General features: G+C 35.8%; 1 protein-coding gene across 5 annotated transcripts in view; it reads left to right on the forward strand.

The window, feature by feature from the left end:
• LOC134530842 (dipeptidyl peptidase 3) overlaps nt 1–19,943 on the forward strand; it is a 79,000-nt gene that overhangs the window by 36,742 nt on the left and 22,315 nt on the right. For all 5 annotated transcript variants that reach the window (XM_063366095.1, XM_063366092.1, XM_063366094.1 and 2 more), the window contains 2 exons: nt 10,002–10,144; nt 14,138–14,254. In XM_063366095.1, the coding sequence (XP_063222165.1) occupies nt 10,002–10,144; nt 14,138–14,254 (260 nt within the window). The remainder of the gene's footprint in view (nt 1–10,001; nt 10,145–14,137; nt 14,255–19,943) is intronic.

The raw sequence follows: 19,943 nt of genomic DNA on the forward strand, positions 1-19,943 counted from the left end.
AGTAAAACCTCATTATAAAAAGAGGTGTTTAAGAAGCATATATTATTATTAGGGGCAATGAAAAATGGTAAATAAAATGTCTCAATTTCGGTGAATAAACTAGAGGATTTCGTCATAAAATTTCGGTATTATAAGATAATTTCGTTGAATAAAAACAATGTATTTAGAGTCATTTTTATGCATTTCATAAGCGATGAGATTCAATTATAACTAGGGATGGGGCGACCGAATCCAATATCCGCCGAATCCGCTGAATTCTAGGGATTCGAAGCTTCGGCACGTCTGATATAGGATTCGTCAAAGGATTCGTTTTTTTTTTTTTTACTAAATATGGGGAAAAAATACAGTAAAACTCGCTTACGAGGTCCCACATGGTAGGTTTTTCCGTATAAAGCGTTTAAATTGCCCAAGGTCTCATCATTTATGCCATTAAATGTGTGATATAAAGTCAGTTAAAATTTTTTCTGAAACTTCCTGTCTCAATTAATGGCGCACGTGCACGTAAATATGAAGAAAAGACAAATGAACAACATACGAATAAATATGGATGATGTACCATAACTACAGTACAAACCCAATAGTTGTTTTAAGATAATTCCATAAAAAGAACAAGATTCTTTGTAGAATACCATAATTACTACAGAAGCATGATAGCTACCATATTTGCACTATAGTTACCGTAACAACAGAGATGTATATTTACCGTGATAGTAATGTATTATTTATTTATGACATATTAAATTAAAGAACATTGTTGAAAAAAAAAAAAAAGGATGTTAAACTTTGATATGTACGGTTGGCACATGTAGCTAAGAAATAATGCGATCTGAAAGAATGCAGTACTACTACGAAAAGTGAAAATGGTACTCGTGGATTTTTAGGTTATGGCAGTCTCTTTCGTTTTTCAGTAATATCGGCCGCAAATTAACAAGCGTACTGTATCGGAAGTCGGCAGAAATGCTGATTCAACTAAATATTAGCAAAATCGGCTTCTTCAGTATAGCTCTACATTTGATGACATGAGTAAACATATTTCAGACTTCAGGATATTGAAAAAGACTTTAATTTCCATGTAGGTTTATTTGTGTATGTTTTTTTGCAAGTGTAAATATAATTAAGTAAAATACTTTTATTTTTATTACTTTCAATTGATTAGACTTTAATAACCAGTCAGTTACAGATATTTATGACACTAATTTTGAGGTTAAGCAATTTTACTAAACCATTCCAGCCACGTAGGTTGCCAGCGAGAGATGCTTCTCTTCTGCTGGAAACACTATCTCATCTCCAATTGTAGAGATAATTTAACTCCTGAACGTACAGAACAAATTATTGTTCTGCATGATAGATTAAAGAACAGAATTTAATACTCTGTGACAATCTCTCTCAGAATTATTGTGAGGAAATTTTGAAACAATGTGAATGTACTTTTCAAACAACATGATTTTTGGTGCTAAGTTTGTTGAAGCTCAGTAAGGACTCCAGAAAAATTGACAAGGATGAAATTTTTCCAAAGATATGTTACATTTACACAAACATATGATTGGTTATGTTAGTTGGATGAAATCAGTTACTAATGAACCAATGGAAACAGGTAAGATTCAATGGAAAAAAAATTTTTTTTTTCTAGCAGTGCAAAATGTAAACACACTCTGTAAATAGTTACCCAAAATTAATAAGCCCACTTCATTTTAATACTTTATTCAAACATTATACTAAGTTTAAGATAAAAATAATTTCCCAAAAGTATAACTGTACCACAAAAGCTCGAGCTCGGCTCGAAGTAAAAATTCTTAGGCTCGCAGACCTCTAGTTATTTATAGAAAAAATCCTAACCGCTAATCTGTACTAAAACTGAAATTTTTCAAGAAAATTTTTTGTCTTTATATACACTTATACCAGAAATGTACCAAACTACATGTTATAAAGTCAAGGGACTTTTAGTGCAAGCAGAATACATCTCACTTACATTAGATATGTGGACATCATCTGTTAAAAGATTCGGGTTTGGGTTCGAGATTCGGCAATTCCAGTCTAGGATTTGAGTTAGGATTCGGATTCGAGGAAATCAGGTTCGCCCCATCCCTAATTATAACAATTTTTTACACAAGACATTCATAATAATAATAATAATAATAATAATAATAATAATAATAATAATAATAATACACATTTAAGATTTATAATACAATACCTACCAAAAATTGTTTCATATAATTTCAAACAATTTCTTAATATTTTTGACCAAATGTAATACAATTTTCAGTATAAAATAAGTTAAAGTCAATCTAAATAATTGTGTTATTAAATTTGCAAAACTTGTAACACAGGTTTGTGGCGTGCATTGTGTGACTGTGGATCCTCTTGATTTTTTTCGAAGGAATCTGCTACAATCTTTTTGAATAATTTGCAAAAGTACTTTTAGAGTAAACTAAGTAACTTAACATGGCCTTCTTAATCTGTTTACATTGTTTCTGACAAGAATGAAATAGAGAACATGTGAAAATACTGAATTGTGGTAGTAACACAAATACTCAAAAACTTAAAATCCTTGACTTCAATAGCTAGCTCCAAAACACAATCCTAACATAACTTCAATGTTATCAGCCCGCAAAAATGTTCGCTTGTCGGACATGATGTTGCTGTAAATGGAAAAAAACCCTCTCACTGTCAACATTGGAATCAGGGATCCACAGGCACTTCACAGCATTGGTTGCATACTCTGGGAAATCTGATTTTAAAGACAGCAGGATGGTAAGAATATCGACGTTGTTAGAAATTGATTTTAAGACTGCCTGTTTAGTCTGAGTGTAGCCTTATAGAACAAGTCGAAAAGGCACCTGGGATAGGAAAGGAAGTTTTTCAATCTTGTTCTGCAACTCAACAGTGTCAACCTCTAGCCCCTTACAAGCAATTTCTTTGGGATCAAACAAAACACCCACACACTCTACAAAATCCTTGGCAGGATCACTGGCAATCAACGATGATAGCTTCAATAGAGAATTCTGTCCTGTTGAAACAAGAGTAGCCCTAACAGCAGATTTCAAGCAAAGTTGTGAGTTCAGCATCTGTGTTGTTTCAGGATGAAAAGTATTATCACTGGCCAATTTGAAACTGGTTTTCAAATCATAAAGTTTTCCTATTAACCTGTGAGCAAAAGGATATGACGAACCCTCTAAAATCTCAAGCAATTCTACAGTTGACTTACAGTGCTCAACTACAAATCTTGCTTCACATTGCAAAACAGCAACTTTGTCCATAGACATCTGCATGTAATATTCTGTTGAACTGCCACTAGTTTCTGCATCTTCTGTCTTGAAGTATTCTAAAAGATGGGGTAAGTATGTGTCAATGTACTCCATAGCAAGGAACCACGAATTCCAGCGTGTTAAAACAGGAGATGGGAACAATTTGGGGTGAATGGACGACACCTTCAGAAACTGAAAATAGTGGTGTTTCCTGTTCATTGAATTCAAGAAAAACATTTTGGTTTTCATTACACACTCATTCAGTTCGGAAAGCTGTGCCACCCAAATATTGCTAGCCAGGCAGAGCTGGTGTGCCCAGCACTGGATATGTAGCAGTTTGTCACTTACCAAAACGCGCAAAAGGTCAGCACATTTTGTCATGTACTTTGCCGAGTCGCAAGTGAGTGAAATTACATTATCATATTTCACATCAAATTTCACCAATATATCAACAATTTCTAGTGAGCATTCTGTCTAATTTGCATTCATCAAAACTTTTGTCCCAGGTACAAGCAAATTTTGTTCACTGCTTGCAGACAGAATCTTAAATAGTACGATGAACACACACTGTCCTTTCTTGTTGGTTGTTTCGTCACACAATACAATGTCTTGCCCTTTCATGAGTTCTTTTATTTTCTCCTCCTCTTCAACTTTCAAACTTTCAAGGTAAGTGCTTCGTAAGGTAGGTGAATGTGGAAGGTCACCGGACAATAAAAATAAACAATATTTATTTTCTCAATTTGTATTGATTTCGCACATTCTGAACTAAATTTTGAAAAATAATCCTGTTTCCATGTGTTTCGATACTAGCACTACATAACTTCTCTTGTGAAATTTGAAGGCCCCTGTATTTACCTTGCACATTAATAAATTATGGAAACACCAGAGATGAAATACAGAAAAAAGATAAGTAGTTTTTATTATTAGCAAGTGTGAAATAATGACCAGTTGGTGTTATTTTAAAGACTTTAAGTGATTTGAGAATATTTTGCATGTGACAGATGAGATTGATAGCAAGTAGCAGTAAAGTTTAAATTACGTACCTACAAATGGCTGTTAGCAAACTCAAAAAGACTAAAAATGCAAAATACATTAAAAGTGTTTTATTATGGTAATGAGGCACTTCTACTCAACTTACCTGGAATGTAATCATTCATCCGATCGCAGTCCTATATGGTCCAGTTTTTCAAGCGTCATGTTTGCTTGCACGAAAGCCCGCATTGTGTCTTTCGCAAATTTAGTTTTTTTGGCCTTGTGTTTTTTGTTCATAGACACATTTTCAACAATTGTTATCTGTCTTTTCACTCCGTTGCCACCATTATCTTTGTGGACTTTGTGCGAAGACCTTTGTTTACAATGTTTTTGCTGCTATCCTTCCTTTTCCAGTCAACTGTTACATTGCAGTACTGCACATAATAACTTTTTATGTTTGTCAAACACATAAAACCCTTCACTTTCATACTCCCGTGCCCTTTCAAATACACTTAAAACCTTTGGCATTTTTATACACAATTTTTACTGACAACGAAGCGTTTGTTTGGGAGTTAAAGTCAAGTGATAATTTACGTTTAGGTTATGTTACGATGCATTAAATTTTTTTAATGATATTTTGCGGTAGTACAACAACCAGTTGGCAAACAAGTTAATTTTTTTACATCCCGTGAACAGGGACAACAAAGCACAAAGGTAACAACTCGCGGGCTGTTCTGTTTGGTATACACTCCCATAGAAAGTTCTGTTCCAACCAATACCATTCCTCCGTGATTTTTGTTATTATTTTGTCTGGAAAGCTGTTCCCATTTGTGTACAGTCCCCTACGTCGGGTATCGTATCGATGTACGGAAGTTATTTCGTGCATTGCTAATAATTTAAACGTATTTTCGAATTAAATTATATAGGCATTTCGTAATTTCGTTACCAAATAGCCAATTTCGCACCTTGTTGGTATATTTCGCGGTGGTAATAAGATTTCGCGAAAACATAATGTGTATAGGTGTGCTGTGGATAGGTTAAGTTTACTTATTGATACAGTATAGATAATTGAAAGGGGTTTTATAAAAATTTCGCAATTTCGCATTCACCATTTTTCACTGCCCATTATTATTATTATTATTATTATTATTATTATTATTATTATTATTATTATTATTATTATTATTATTATTATTTATTTATTTATTTAGTTTGATGCAGACTTTTGTCAAGATTAAAATTAGATCTTAAACAAAGATGTGATTAAGAATTTATGTAATTTTAATTGTTGTTACAAAATGAATGTCTTTTTGGCTTGGATTTCTTAAGAAAAAAACAGCAAAGGTATTCAAATGTTATATTTATTGAAACAAACACTTTAGAAACAAATTTGAAATGATATTTTAAAAACAAAATTGCTGAAAGAAGCAAAGGGCTGGTCCAAAACCTTAACATCAATTTACATCAGCCCTATTTACATCAGGTTGGTAGAGAGGGAAAGAGAGCGCTGTGTTTGGGAGGAACTTTTGTCTGCTGGGGCGGACTCAGGATTGACTTCTGGGTGGGGCACCGGTAGTCTGGACCTAGTATAATACCTGTTTATTACTAAAGAAGTTAGAAACTGTAACAAAAAAAATATACATAAGATCATCTCCATAACTTTCTTAAATTCAACCCTTAAAAGTTTAATGATTTACTGTTGACTCATTCAGACATGTGGTAGGTACTTATGAAGCAGTACACCAACTCTATCTTTTGGCATAAACTAGACAGAACACAATGTGTACATTTCTATATGTTGTAATAATGAAAATAATTAAAACGTATGTCAAACACATTGAAACAATTAATTCTTCGCCTAACCTATAAGATTTCTAAAACGTTAAGCGTAAATAAACGAGAAGATAGGTTAATACCATATTTATTTTTCAGTTTTGTTCGGACGTTTACCAGGAAACTACGTTATTCTCCATTTGAAAAATGAACTTTTTGTGTCGTGTTAAGTAATGAAAGAAATATATGTGACCAGGTATAAATATAAAATGCATTGCAACTTTTCCTTTAAACAAAGCAGTCCCTTTTTTTCCCCAACTAAGTAACCACAGATATTAAACAATATGTTCAAACACAGCACAAAGAGCAACTTATCATAGAGTGAGTTATACTGTGCATGTGCAGCTCAGCGAACAAAGAGTACCAGCCGGCGGTTATGCCACGCCGTAACAGCAGCTGTCCGAGTACAATGACCTTTCTCTGTGTACGGTGTGCTATTGACGGTAATTTTCCATCAATTTGCAGCCTTTTTTTTAAATTTTTTACTTTAATGCAATATGTATGTAGCCCGTATTTGTTATAAACGCTGCAGGTTGCAACTGTATTTTAATAAACTTTAACGGATTTCTATAATAAGTCGATCTTAAAAATATTAACTTTTCACTACCTCATTGTACGTTGTGCGCTGGCTTACATATCTGGGTAGTTTTATAAATATGTACTTAGGTTTACCAGTGTTATACAACTCCCTTTAGTAGATTTTGGATAATAGTTATATTATACCAATGCTCAAGGTAGGTGGTACTCAGAGTTAATAATTAGATATTATTTTTTCCAAGCTTTATTTAACTCAGTCGGAGTTTTTTTCCTCTGGGGTTGTACAAGTGGAGATAAAGAAACTAAAATCAGACATTAAACAAATGGCAATCATACGGGTATCAAACTACTACTCATCCTTACTAGTAATCGTCTGACTTCTTACTATTTTATTATAAACAAAGGGCCCTTCACTAGTGTAATTATGATTATATTGGTGTAAGATTCCAGTTTAAATAATTATAAATAGTAAAATTTTACAGTTCTCCATATCTCAACCAACTGACCAACCTTATAGAAGTTCTTTTATATAACCAGTCCTTTGGTAGAGTGATCTCTATATTAATACCTGGAAACATATACCGATGTAGACAGCACACGAGCACCAGATGAAACACTCCTGCGACACTTCATTGTCCCGATGATGGCACAGTACTACCAGTAGTCGTCTGGTAGCTTCATCAATCCAACATCTATTCCTTATCTTGCTCCTGCACCATGCTTCACGTCTCTGTAGTTTAAAGTTTATCTTCAAGGATATCGACAAATCCCAACTTCCCAAGCTATTTCAACACTTACAATCCAGCAATTTTACCTCTAGTCACATCTATAACATCATAAAATAAAATTATAATTCAAGTTTTAAATTATTTTATCTTCTCTACTTTTTACATTTTTCTTTCTTTTTTAAAACCTTCAAACAACCAAACAACAACCAGAGATAAAACAAAACTAAACCACACGTTAAAACTCTTACATGACATTTCGTATGAAAGCTTAGAGAAAAACAAACATATTCCTTGAATTTAAATCGTTCATTACTCCTTGCTATAAAGAGTAACTTTACCTTTATAGTGTTTTGACAGTTTAAAACTATTTATAACAACTTGACTTTTTCTTCCCTGTAAAGAGCACTTAGCTGATAGTTTGAGTGCTGGTTATGTCTTTGAACAACCTTTTGAAATCAGGCTTTTGAATTATTCTCGAAAATTTATGAGCCGATAAATAAGAGGGTTCCAGAAAATTTATTTTTCAAATTTTTCCAGTTGTTGTCGAGAATTGCTTATTTCTAATTACAAAGTACCTCACATAAAAGATTTTATCACTTTAAAGTATATATTTTTTCTTCATTACAAGATGTTTTACATTTAGTAACAGGTCAGTATAAACCAGTATTAAAAACAGAACTGTTGGTGTATTTATAGGTACATGGTAATGGGATTTCATTTCACGGACATTTCGTTCAATTTTTTTGTCTTGAAGTTCAGATCTTTTTCTTTGAATACTAAGATTTTCTGGTATTTGGGAATTTGATTGGGCCTTTCCTTTTCTTAATTGATCATGCTGATTACAACCATAACAGTTGTAGCGTTGCAGATCCCTGCCCTCCCCAGCTTTGCAGAGTAATTTTTTGCCATCATGGTTTTAAGTAATGCAGTAGTAGTATCAGCTGATGAGATGAGTCAAAGTCGTAGTAACCTAGTTTTTCATACCTGTATTTTATCATTCTTAATATTCTCATAAGTAAATGTTGATACTTGATTATTTTATTCAGAAAAGCCATTTCACTAGATTTTTTTTACTGGTTCTCAATTTTATTTGCTTTAATTGTTTCATGCCTATATTTTACATGGGTATTCATTTGCAAGTTTTTATTGTAATTCTGGAACATTGTGTATTGTGCTGGTATAAGGAAGGACAGCGACAAGCTGGCACCTATTTTCCTGTACAGTTTTTCAACTGCAGAGGTTTTTCTGCCAGTTTCTGTGTGTGTTCTTAAGATGGGAAAATTGGCAGGTGTCCTTTTCTAGGAGAGATGCTGGCCAATCATAAAACTTGGTGATTTTTTCTTGTATTTTGCAGGAAAAAGCTTTGTTGCGAGGGATCAGAAATTTGCGTACTGCTATGTTTAGTGAGTGCTGTGCTGTGACTGGTTGGGGAGGTCGAGCACCTGCCACGCAGTTGCACACAGCCTCGTTAGTCGTCATTCAAGTACTGTGCCGAAAGGACATGCGGGGGTGGCTGCTCACAAATAATAGTCAATGTGAATCAAGGCGGATAATTTCACATCTGGGTGCCGGGGCCATGCCGCAGTTAGGTATGAACCTTTGTAGGAGAATCCTTCAGACTATTTAACTTGAATTTGTAGGCCCCAAACTTGCGATGTAGACCCGGGAGGTCTGCTGGGCAACCGGGATTTATTTTCCATATATTTTCGTACCTAGGTGATGGAGTCACTAGGGACAGTATTTCGTGAAGGCACAGAACTGTGAGTAGCGATTGACGAGGGTAAGTGAGTGGTTTCTTTGGACCTACTTTGTAAAGGACATGTAAGTATTGACCACATAAGAAGAATAAATGACCTAACTTCAAAAAAATTATCTCATTTTTTGCTAGATCATCTTTGGGGTAAACAGACATAACCTAAAGAGGTTAAATTCTATGGAACTGAAATTATTCTTCGTGCCAAACCAAAATTATTAAAGGGTTTTATGTTTGTGCTATTCAGGTTAAAGCTAGCCGGTGAGGTCTGGATTGGCACAGTATTGCTTCCTTGTTCACACAATGACTTAAATTTTGGTTGTTTGATATTACATGCATGATAATTGTTATCGATAGATTGAAAATTTTAATTATACAAACATAAGGCAATATTTCATGCTAGCAGAAGAATTTACTCAATCCATAACTTATCAAACATTTAATTTGGCATATATTATATGCTACCCTAAAACAGAAAACTAAGTATGTATATAGGTACACATAATATTGTCTCAAGTACCAGTAAATTAAAAAAAAAAAAACTTGTAACTAAAAAGCTGATAGTTGATCCCATTAATACTAATAGTCTGTACTCCTAAATTTAATTATTTACCACTTTTTGTTAATTTAGCTGATTATCATACGTATTTTTAATCATATTGTACCAGCTCTAGTTCTTTTGTCTACTTCAAAATTTAGGTTCAGATATGATAAAATGTTTTGATTATGTATCTTGTATGTGCATTTCAAGATTTTACTGTAGGAAAATATATATCATACGGTTGTTGTTTTTAATCTGGCAATGTTTTAAGGTACCTGAAATGGGATGTAAAGATTATCTGAATCAAATGTGTTTACAGAGATTAATGCAATGTTAATTATAAAACTTTTTTTCCTTTACTAAAATACAAGTTTGTTCGGTGGTTTTAGATGATGAAATCAGGCAGGTGGAAGGCTTCAAAAATGTCTCGCTTGGAAATGTGATACCTGCATACTTCAAAGAACCCAAAATCGCTTTTTTGGGAAAAGAAGATGCGGAATTGTTGGACAAATACAGAGTCTCAGCATTTGAGGTACAGTAATATCAGATTTAAGATGGCTAATGATTAATGTAGTTTTATTGAGTTATTGGTAGTTTGATGATAATTAGAAACAGAATTTATAATTTCTGCATTAATATAGTATTTAGTTAATATATAATAACTATTGTTTCATGCAACATTTAAATAATTGAAAATGGTTCCATTGTAGGTGAGTAGTCTTGTTAATACAAATAAAACTAGCTTGAACTGAGGTAGTTCTTTTTCAGTATGAAGAAACAATTATTATCACACTTAAAATTCCAAAAAAGATGTATTTTCTCAACATCATCATCGTTGAGTTATATGGCAGAGTTTACACATAAGACAGGGAAGGTTGACCTTTTCACTTTGCCTTTCATACACATGTGCCAGGAGCCCTTTCTTTTATGTGTATTTTTTTTTAAATTCAAAACTACATTACAGTATGTATTTCATGTAAGGACATTCTTGAAATTAATGTGTGTGATCTCTGATATATAATTTAAATATACTGGTTTAAGCCAATTATGTCAGTTTCACTGTACTGTGTAACAATGGCAGATAGACTTAGGGCCTGGGTACATTTTTCTTATTACTAATCCTTGTATGTCAATAACAGCCTTAAGTTTTCCCCCTTACAGACAAGGCCCCTATCGGTCGCCGGGTCCACATTTATTAATCCGGCACTATCTGCTGACAAAACATTTTTCACTTCTACCAGAAAATTTTAAGCACTGAAGTTTTATCATAAATTTGTTATAATAATTTAAAAAAAGTGTTTTTAAAAAGTTTATTGTGTCATAATTTTAATGATGAAAATTATTACTGTACATCAATTTCTTACTTAGCACGACTAATGCGTTCCTAAAAATGTTCGTGTTATTCAAAATTACGTATTATGAACCATTAATTTCCATAAATAAACAAGTTATTTTATTTAATGTGTTCTAATATGTGTAGAAAATTATTTTTTAAATAATATAAATGCATAGAATAACACTTGATGTCACACCATTTATCTGTTTTAAACTACCACCAAATACTTTATATGACAAGTACGACACTGCAACACTGCGTAATGGGAGCTAGGTGGTTATGTACTTATCAGTCAGCCAGTTGGCTGGCCTGCCCTGGCACCACCCAGGCATGACCTTCAACACATGACACGAACCTTTCCAAGAACTTTACAAACCATCCTTTACTAACAGTGAGACTGAGAGGAATTTTCAAAATTGCTGTGGAATTTTCAAAATTAAAAGTGCTCTTTTGCGTATCACCGCATGGTTTACACCAGTCGGTTAGGCCCGTGATTTTTTTCATTGCACTATTCATTTAACAACCTTTCCATGTCAATAATATAAATTTTTATTTTGAGACTAGCTGACCCGGCAAACGTTGTTTTGCCATATAAATTATTTCTAGGGAATTCCTAGCTGCAGTACCCAGCGCTGCCCGGGCTGAACACAGGGTGAAGGGGACCTTTTTAGAAATCAGATGTAGTTAGTAACTTTTATTGTCTTCTTAATTTGAATGTCAATTGTGCAAAATAATTTATATCACTTTCAGATCTCGACAGACGTTCTGCCAGTGTATAGTTATTTACCTGTATATATCGAAAAATTGGTGGTCTGTATGCAATCTAGACTTTATAAAGCACTATAGAAAAAAGCTGAAAAATAAGAGATTACTAATATTGAAATGATTCCATTATCAAGCTAATGCTCAGCATGCATTACAATGCCTCATTCAGTTTTGTTTTGTAATATGTTTAAAGTAGTTACACATAATCATCCATTCATATCTCTAAATATATATTTATCTCTATTTACATCTATATATGTATCTCTCTATCTCTATTTATCTCTTTATATCTACATATGTACATATATAATTACCTCCCACTATCTCTATCTCTTCTAAATATAAATCTCTATATAGCGCTATGCATCTATATATCTATTTATCTAACCCATTTCATTCTCTATACCTCGCTCTATCTCAACTTATCTCTCTGTCTCTCTCATTCTCACTCTGTATATATATCACTCTATCTCTGACTCTCTTTTATATTTAAATAAATTGTGTCATGCATGTGCACTTATACAACAAAAACAGACGAAGTGCCGTTATATAATATGAAATAAACACATTTTTTTGAAACGATTTGTGCTCCAACTATTGCAAAATAGTTATACCGTCTGAGAAACCTTCACGGGCATGCGCATAACAACTCACCAAAATTGCATCGCAATTGGATGAATGGTATAGGAACATATACGGCACAAACAAACAAAAATTAAAGACATGACAAACGCATCAAACGATGGTGCGTTTAAAATTCAAGGCAACTAACGCTATCTATTGACGAAGTTAAGAACAAAACTGTTATGAGCGCCTTTATTTTGCTAGCTGCTGCGAGCTCCACTAAGCGGGCTGGTCTCACCAAGGAGAAAAATGTGAATTTGCCAGACCTTACTATGTGTATGATCGTGTGGCAGACATAAAGAAATGACACTCACTCACTATTTGTATGTCTATGACCTATGATTTTTTTTGTTATAAAATGAAATTATCACTTTTTCACTCCCTTAGGGATGGCATTTCATATTAATATGTGGTCTATGAGTTAATCCAGGTAATGAGCTCGCTGTAGGCGGGGAAGGTTGATCAAGTGTTAATTGATCAGCTATCGACCGGGGTTGAAAAATATAAAAATATATTAAAAATTAAGGGTTGATGATAGAAGGGTGAAAATTTAGGGTTGTATGTATTTTCTAATGCCACATTATAAAAAAAATAAAATAAAAACTTCTGTCCAAAAATTAAAAAAAATGTTAGGGGTGGACTACCCCTAACATTTAGGGGGATGAAAAATAGATGTTGGCCGATTCTCATAGATACCGGATAAGCAAAAAAAATTTCATCAAAATCGGTCAAGCCGTTTCGGAGGAGTATGGCAACGAAAACTGTGACACGAGAATTTTATATATAAGATGTAATATCAAATATATTCCCGCTAGTACAACCAACAGCATCAGACTTGCATAAACTTTTGATAGTCGTTATTTCATACAATTTTGCGCACAGTTGACTTGTTTAAACCTTAAGTGCGACCAATATATGCGAGTCCTTCATGCCATTCTGCACGCCATTACACTTTGAGTTGTGTCACAAGACAAAAAGTTTGTTTTTCAACTACTTGAACACAATGCACTACGTTCTCACTTGGAAGACATGCTTCCAACTGGACCTGCTTGCGCACGTACAGGTACCGGGAGATGTTTGTGTAAGCAAGTCCCCTCCTACTTGCTGTACTGAAGTTAAATCACGGCCCTGTTTGTGGCTGAATGACAACGGTACGGCCCGGCTGCATACGCGCGGACCTAAACACACATTTGGTCCTTTACAATCCATCACTTCATAGCCGCAACTGAACTCCCTGCAGCTGATATTCTTAGAACAACCAATAGCGTAATCTTATCTGCGCACGTCAATCCCCCCTTCCCCTAGTTCCTCCGTTTCACCCGCGCAGGTAACTAAGCCATGGTACATCTGTTGTTTACCGAGTTGAAGCCGATCATGCCCAGTTTTGGTTTGTTTGCCTGTGGTGATTTCATGCTAAGTGAAATTTACAGATGTGCTATTCAATACTGGGGCAGTAAAGTTAACATTGAGGTAAATGCATTCGCGCAATTTGAAGACGTGCTGAGTGAGGGATTGGTGTATACATCTTCTGCTCTCTGTTGGATTGGTGCGACTACAACACCAGGTTTGTTGCATAATAATCTTGGGGCTGTCCTGCTTTATTCTCTAGCCTATTAGATTTTTACTAAATTGTGGTAATATTTGTAGCTTGAACGTGATATTGTGTATCATAAATGTATGGCTGGACTCTCTAGCATTGTTTGGTCAGTGAACTGCAAGTAAAGTATTGCTGTGTTGCTGGTGACCGGGAACCCCACACGGTGCTGAGAGTGCTGAAGTCGTGTCCGCTGGTGTTGGCAGATCCAGGTCGGGCTCCACGAGCTGCTAGGCCACGGCAGTGGCAAGATGTTTGCAGAAGAAGGTGGCAAGTTGAACTTCGACCCACAAGCTGTGAAAGACCCTTTCACCTCGAAGCCTGTAAGTGTTATAATCTGTCTCCATCTTCTCTGCACAGTGCCATCATTATTTTGGAAATGTCTCAAAATTTTTCCTCTTCATGTGTCTGCCATGGTGCTTGTGACTGGAAGGCCTGAGTTTGAAACCCAGTTTATTCGTCCTGATTTCAGTTTCCCATGGTTACCTAAAATAACCTAGGGCAAATACTGGGATGGTTCCTTGCTATAAGCCATGTCTAGTGACTTGAAAAAGGTGAGGTTAATTTTTCTTAAAAGCAGTGTTTTTTCCCCCCAAAATTCACAACAAATGCTCTGTTATTTTATTTTGTGTGCGCTTGTGTTTGACGACCATAACATAAGTAGCTTCACAGAATTCTGTTCAGTAAATATCTTATCTAACTGCATTAATACTAAAGGTGCAGAAAAATTATAACTGTCAATGTTAAATTTAGTTATCAAAAGACAGCTTAGTAAATACTTCAAAACTGGCTTCTCGGTATTTACAAGAGATTTTCTGGTGTCACTTTTGACAGTACCAGGGATTTACATGGCCTGCTTTAGGCGATGGGCAATGGATGGTGGTTGAATGGATTGGACGAATGATTGGGGAGTGGGTAGCCTTTGTTAGTAGCCACAGTGAAGTGGAGAGGAAATGACGTGGGTGGTAGTGTGCCGTGGATTAGGTATTTAGGCACGTTTTATTTAAGATCTTGTTATCTCAAATATTTTTGGAAATTTTTTTTTTTACTCCTCTTATATCTTTATCACCAGGCCCTCAGCCTCTGTTCTCAGAGGCGAGCTGATTTTTTTTTTGCCAGCCTAATGCTAGGTTAGCAGTCTGGCTGATTTTCCTCCCGGCTATAGGCACGTCGGAGGCCGGTAACTTAATTTCACCGCATGACTAAATTTGTATACAGCAGATTCGTGGAGCAGTGCTGAGCCCTGCTAACTCTGTCACGAATCAGTATAAGGTTCACTAGCAGCAAGACACGACAGGAGGATCCCGTGGGCCTTGCGTCCCACAGACCATGCGTTTTTTTGAAGCCATTCCCCCCCTGCTTCCCCACCCTTTCTTCTCAGAATTAAGTCAGGAGCGATGACCACTAGTGAACTCCTGGGTACGGTAACCGAATTCAAGGCCATCTCAGGCTTGACAGCGGCAGATACGATTCTGGTCTTTAACGACATCTAGCGACGGCTATGGTCACTAACGCTACTCGTGGGCATCAGCAGTGCTGACACAAGCGCGTTCGCGCGGAGGTAATGACAACCTTTCTCCCCTATATTTTTCGGGCCACTAGGTGGCAACACTGGCTGCTCCATAAGCCCCTAGCAGTGACACTCTCGTTGGCCGCAAGTTCGTTTTCTTGGTACTTCTTCTTGCCACCAAAAGATAGCGCCTCAGTCGCGCAGTCACTCCAGTAAGATCTAATATATTTTATGCCGGACACCTTCGGGTGGACTCGGTAATTTTCGGCTCAGAGCCTAACCCCCTCCAATTCTCTAGAGATCCTGCGCTTATGATATACTGAAGATATCCCGCGCTGAAGGGATTTCGGTACGCGCCTCCTGGCTGACTGGTACCTCTATGTAGCTGTGCTCTTCGGCAAATTATCGACATCGCATCTTGTATTATGTAGTCTTCCCATACTATAGGGATGAAGTCCCTATCTGAAAATTTAGATTAACCAGTCAGTAGATTAGTAAAAAGTAGAGAAACTTATTTTTTTTAAAAAAATTTTCCTCTTAAATTATGGAGACTTCCGCATCTACCGCGAATTGTGGTTCGGGTTTTCCGAAACGAGATGCCCTCTCCTGAGCGCCAGGACCAACACCCTGTTCTGGTAAGTCTTGACGTCATCCCCCCTTTAATTTCCCTCTATTGGCCTTTTGCGCCATTTAAGTATACTGTCTGGAAACAGGTCTGATTCTTTGGAATTTGGACTTCTGTTTCAGACAGGGTTCCAAGTTTGGGGCAACCAAAATCCTCTGCCAGAACCTCTAGAGTCGGATTCAAAGCAGAATCCACCATCTTTAAGCCTACTACCTCGATCACCGTCAATCTACAGCTCAGGGTGATATCTGCATCATTCAATCATTTTCTTTACGAACTCAAAAATAGTCTAACCCAGTTAAGGCAGCGGACAGTTAAAGCAGTTCGAGGAGAAGAAATTCATATGATGTTTTGCAAAGACTGTATGTACAACCTTTAAAGTTAGCGATGTTAATTTCATTAATTTCTTAAAATATTTAACTTTTATTTTACATTTAGGGCCGGCCCTCTCGTAAATAAAGTTAAAGAATATAATATAATAAGTGAAATAGTAAGGAGTTTATATCAGATCACTTATCAATGAAAAACAGATGTTACAAAGGAAAATTTAATCAACTAAAAAAAAAAAGAAAGAACAATGATTAATAAAATAAGGAAGTCTATAGATGTAACTGTTGTTTTTATTTAATTAATCTATAATAAAAATCCTTTTTCTCCCAAGTGTTCATAGGGAGGTACTAAATTTTCTTTGTTTACGCCTAGTGTCGCCTCTGTTGTTGACTTTTGATAGCTATTAAATGAGGGCCACAGTGTTAAAAGTTTCCAAAATTTTTTACCTACTTATTTAATAATTCTTTAAGACACTAAGGGGTATTAATTACAGTAGGGACCTTGCAATGAATGCTATTAGCTTCTCTCTTCTTTCATTCCCCAAGCATTCCAAAAATGTTAGCTTGTCTCATCTGCCACACTCATGTGAATCAATTGGGAGGCAGACAAAACTGGCATAAGTGATGCAGTTTAGAGGCAAACAATGTGGTTTTTCAACTTCCCATAGCTGAAGTGTATTAGGTGAAGGGTTTGAAAGGCTTGAAGTTGGGACAGAAGAAGTACAAAACAGTGGCAGAGCAGAGCACATATAATCAATATAATCAATATAATAAAAATACTGCCCAACCCTGCTTAAACAAAAAAAAACCATAATCAATTAATTATACATAACAACCAAATATTTCTGGTTATTATAATATAAAATACTAATATGTTAAAAATTTAAAAAGTTTAGTGTATAAAATTTTAAATTATTCATAATATTTAAGCAGCAAAATTTTAAACTTGAATTTTTTTTTAGGTTGTGCCTTATGTTATAACTAGCTGCCGGACCCGGCTTCGCACGGCTATACTAATGGAAAAAAATTAAGCCACATCTCCCATTTACAGTAATGGTAAATAAAAAAAATTCAGTGAAAATTTATTACAGTGCTGTATAATATACCGGAGAGAAAATGAATAGCACCGATGGTTTCCCGACTCGTTCACGCAACATACAACTGATGTACTCGTACTTCGCTACGGCAGTCTACAGGCAGATCACTCTTGCGCCGCTCATTATACATGCCCCTCCTTGTGGGTACGCCACTGCCGCACGATGCCCGTTGCCATGGACAGGGTGTCTACTGACCCTGGAAAACCTGGAAAACCTGGAAATATCAGGGAATTTCGTAATCAGGGAATAATCAGGGAAAAATCTGGGAATTTTTTAAAAAATCAGGGAATTTTTGTTTGGTAGGTTGTAGTTGGCAATACGTTTTTTGTTTATTGATCAGCTTGCATTGACGTGGCATCATGTGAATCCCCTCCCATTTTTATTTTTGAATGGCAAATAACGAACAGTTCCCACGTCAAAATTCTTTAATTTACCATTGGATTCGGAAGTGGCATCAAATCACGTGATACAAACTGGTTCAAGATGGTCTGTTATCCTGCTGACATGACGTGCTGCAGCATGTGCTTCCCACATTCAGATTATACCGATAGGTGCATTTAATTTTAAGTATTTATGGATGCCCTCAACGTAAACTGGGCATTTTTGTTAGCTTTAAAAATACATACATATCACAGACACTTTTGGTGAAGATTCGCCATCGTTGCTACACAATTGGTAGCTGTGGGCTTTATACGGTCCAATGTGCTTTCAAAACTGGAATTTCTGCTATACAATTGGACGTTGTTAGTTTTTTGAGGCACAATTACTATTTGTTTATGCATGTACCTACCTGCAAGGAGGGCAGATTACATTAGAATAACTGGATCAGAGCTTTTTCCCAAGAAATTTTGTGCAATCAAATGGAATACTGCAGTTGCTGAGCGTGCCATGAAAACGTTACCCCACCTAAAGAAATTTTTTAGTGAAGTTTCTATTTCATCTCTCTCTTTCAGTGTAGTGAAATGTGCTCTTGAAGATAATCTTCTAAAAGTAAAATTGACATTCTTCCATTTTTTGGCATCAGAGCTGGAATTGATTCTCACAATGTTCCAAAGTGAAGCACCCGTGGCACCTTTTCTCTATGATTCACTGGTTTTATTAGCTTTGGCAGGAAAATTTTGAAACCAGAAGTACTGAAGAGCTTTAGGGAGAAACGCAATTTATCTTGATTGGACGTAGATAACCAGGAAAATCTATTGACTGCTAACAATATCAAGTTGGGTTATGCAGTACGCCATGCCATCAAGAAAGAGAAAGTACCAGAAAAGTCTGTCCTGTTACAGAAAAATGATAGGACTTGTCTAAAGGTTATGGTAAAAAAACTTCAAGACAAAAGTCCCCTGAAGTACAATCTTACCAAGGGAATTTCCTGCTTATGTCCGTCTGTGGCTTTTAATTCGGGTGTGAGGAAACAGCGTGTGAAGTACAGTTTAGAATGTTGTCTTCAAAACAGGTGGCTATGAGGACAAGAAGCTGTTAACATTGAGTGATCATATCATTTGGTATGTTCCTTGCAAGATTCTGCAGCACTGTTCTCGTATTTTTCTCGAGAAGACGGGCGCCTTGATCACTTGTGGATGCTCATTCTTAAGGCATATACAGTAGCTTCCAAAACAGGCCTTCTAAAGTTAGTGAGGATGGTGTTTGTACTTTCCCATGGAAATGCATCATTGGAAAGAGGATTTTCAGTGAATTCTAATCAGCTGACTGAAAACTTGCAGGAAGAAATACTGATCGCACAAAGACAGATGTATGACTTTGTTCAACATTCTGGAGGTGTAGAGCAGTATGTAAGAAATGCTAGTTGTAGGCGTAAGGAAGCCCTGCAAACAAAACAAAAAGAAAAGGAAGCTACAGACAAGAAGAAGGCAGAAAAAAGAAGACTTGAAGAGGAGAACAAGGCATTGCAGTTGAAGAAGGCTCGAATGTTGGATTTGTCTCGTTCTGAAGTAAGTGCAATAGACGCAAAAGTTGAGTCACTGCGAAATTGATGGGAGCTTCCTTTTACTAATTTTTTTTTGCAGAAGGAAGTGTGTGAAATATTTGTAGCAGCATGTTTTATTTGCCATCAATTGAGTCACTTTGGCCACGTTTGGAAGAAGGTAATTTTTTTACTAATTTAATTAAGTTGAAATACTTTGAAACCCGTCAATGTAATATTATGCAATTTTTTTCAGTTTCTTGGAATGTCGTAATTGTGTTAAAGAAAACCTGGAAAAATTCAGTTTTAGACCTGGAAAACCTGGAAAAATCAGGGAATTTAATTTACTAGATCTGGTAGACACCCTGCATGGAGACGCAGAAAGCATGAACAATGCAAAATCCTGTTCTCATGCAGACAAACTACCCACTGTTGCCTGGTTTTAACCACCCATGGGATCTAATTTTCGGAAAATGTCATCCTGCCTAACATAAGGTACATTACTGTGAAGTTTCAAGTCTGTAAAATGT

This window comes from Bacillus rossius, chromosome 3, assembly GCF_032445375.1.
Source record: "Bacillus rossius redtenbacheri isolate Brsri chromosome 3, Brsri_v3, whole genome shotgun sequence".
NCBI classification, from domain to species: domain Eukaryota; kingdom Metazoa; phylum Arthropoda; class Insecta; order Phasmatodea; family Bacillidae; genus Bacillus; species Bacillus rossius.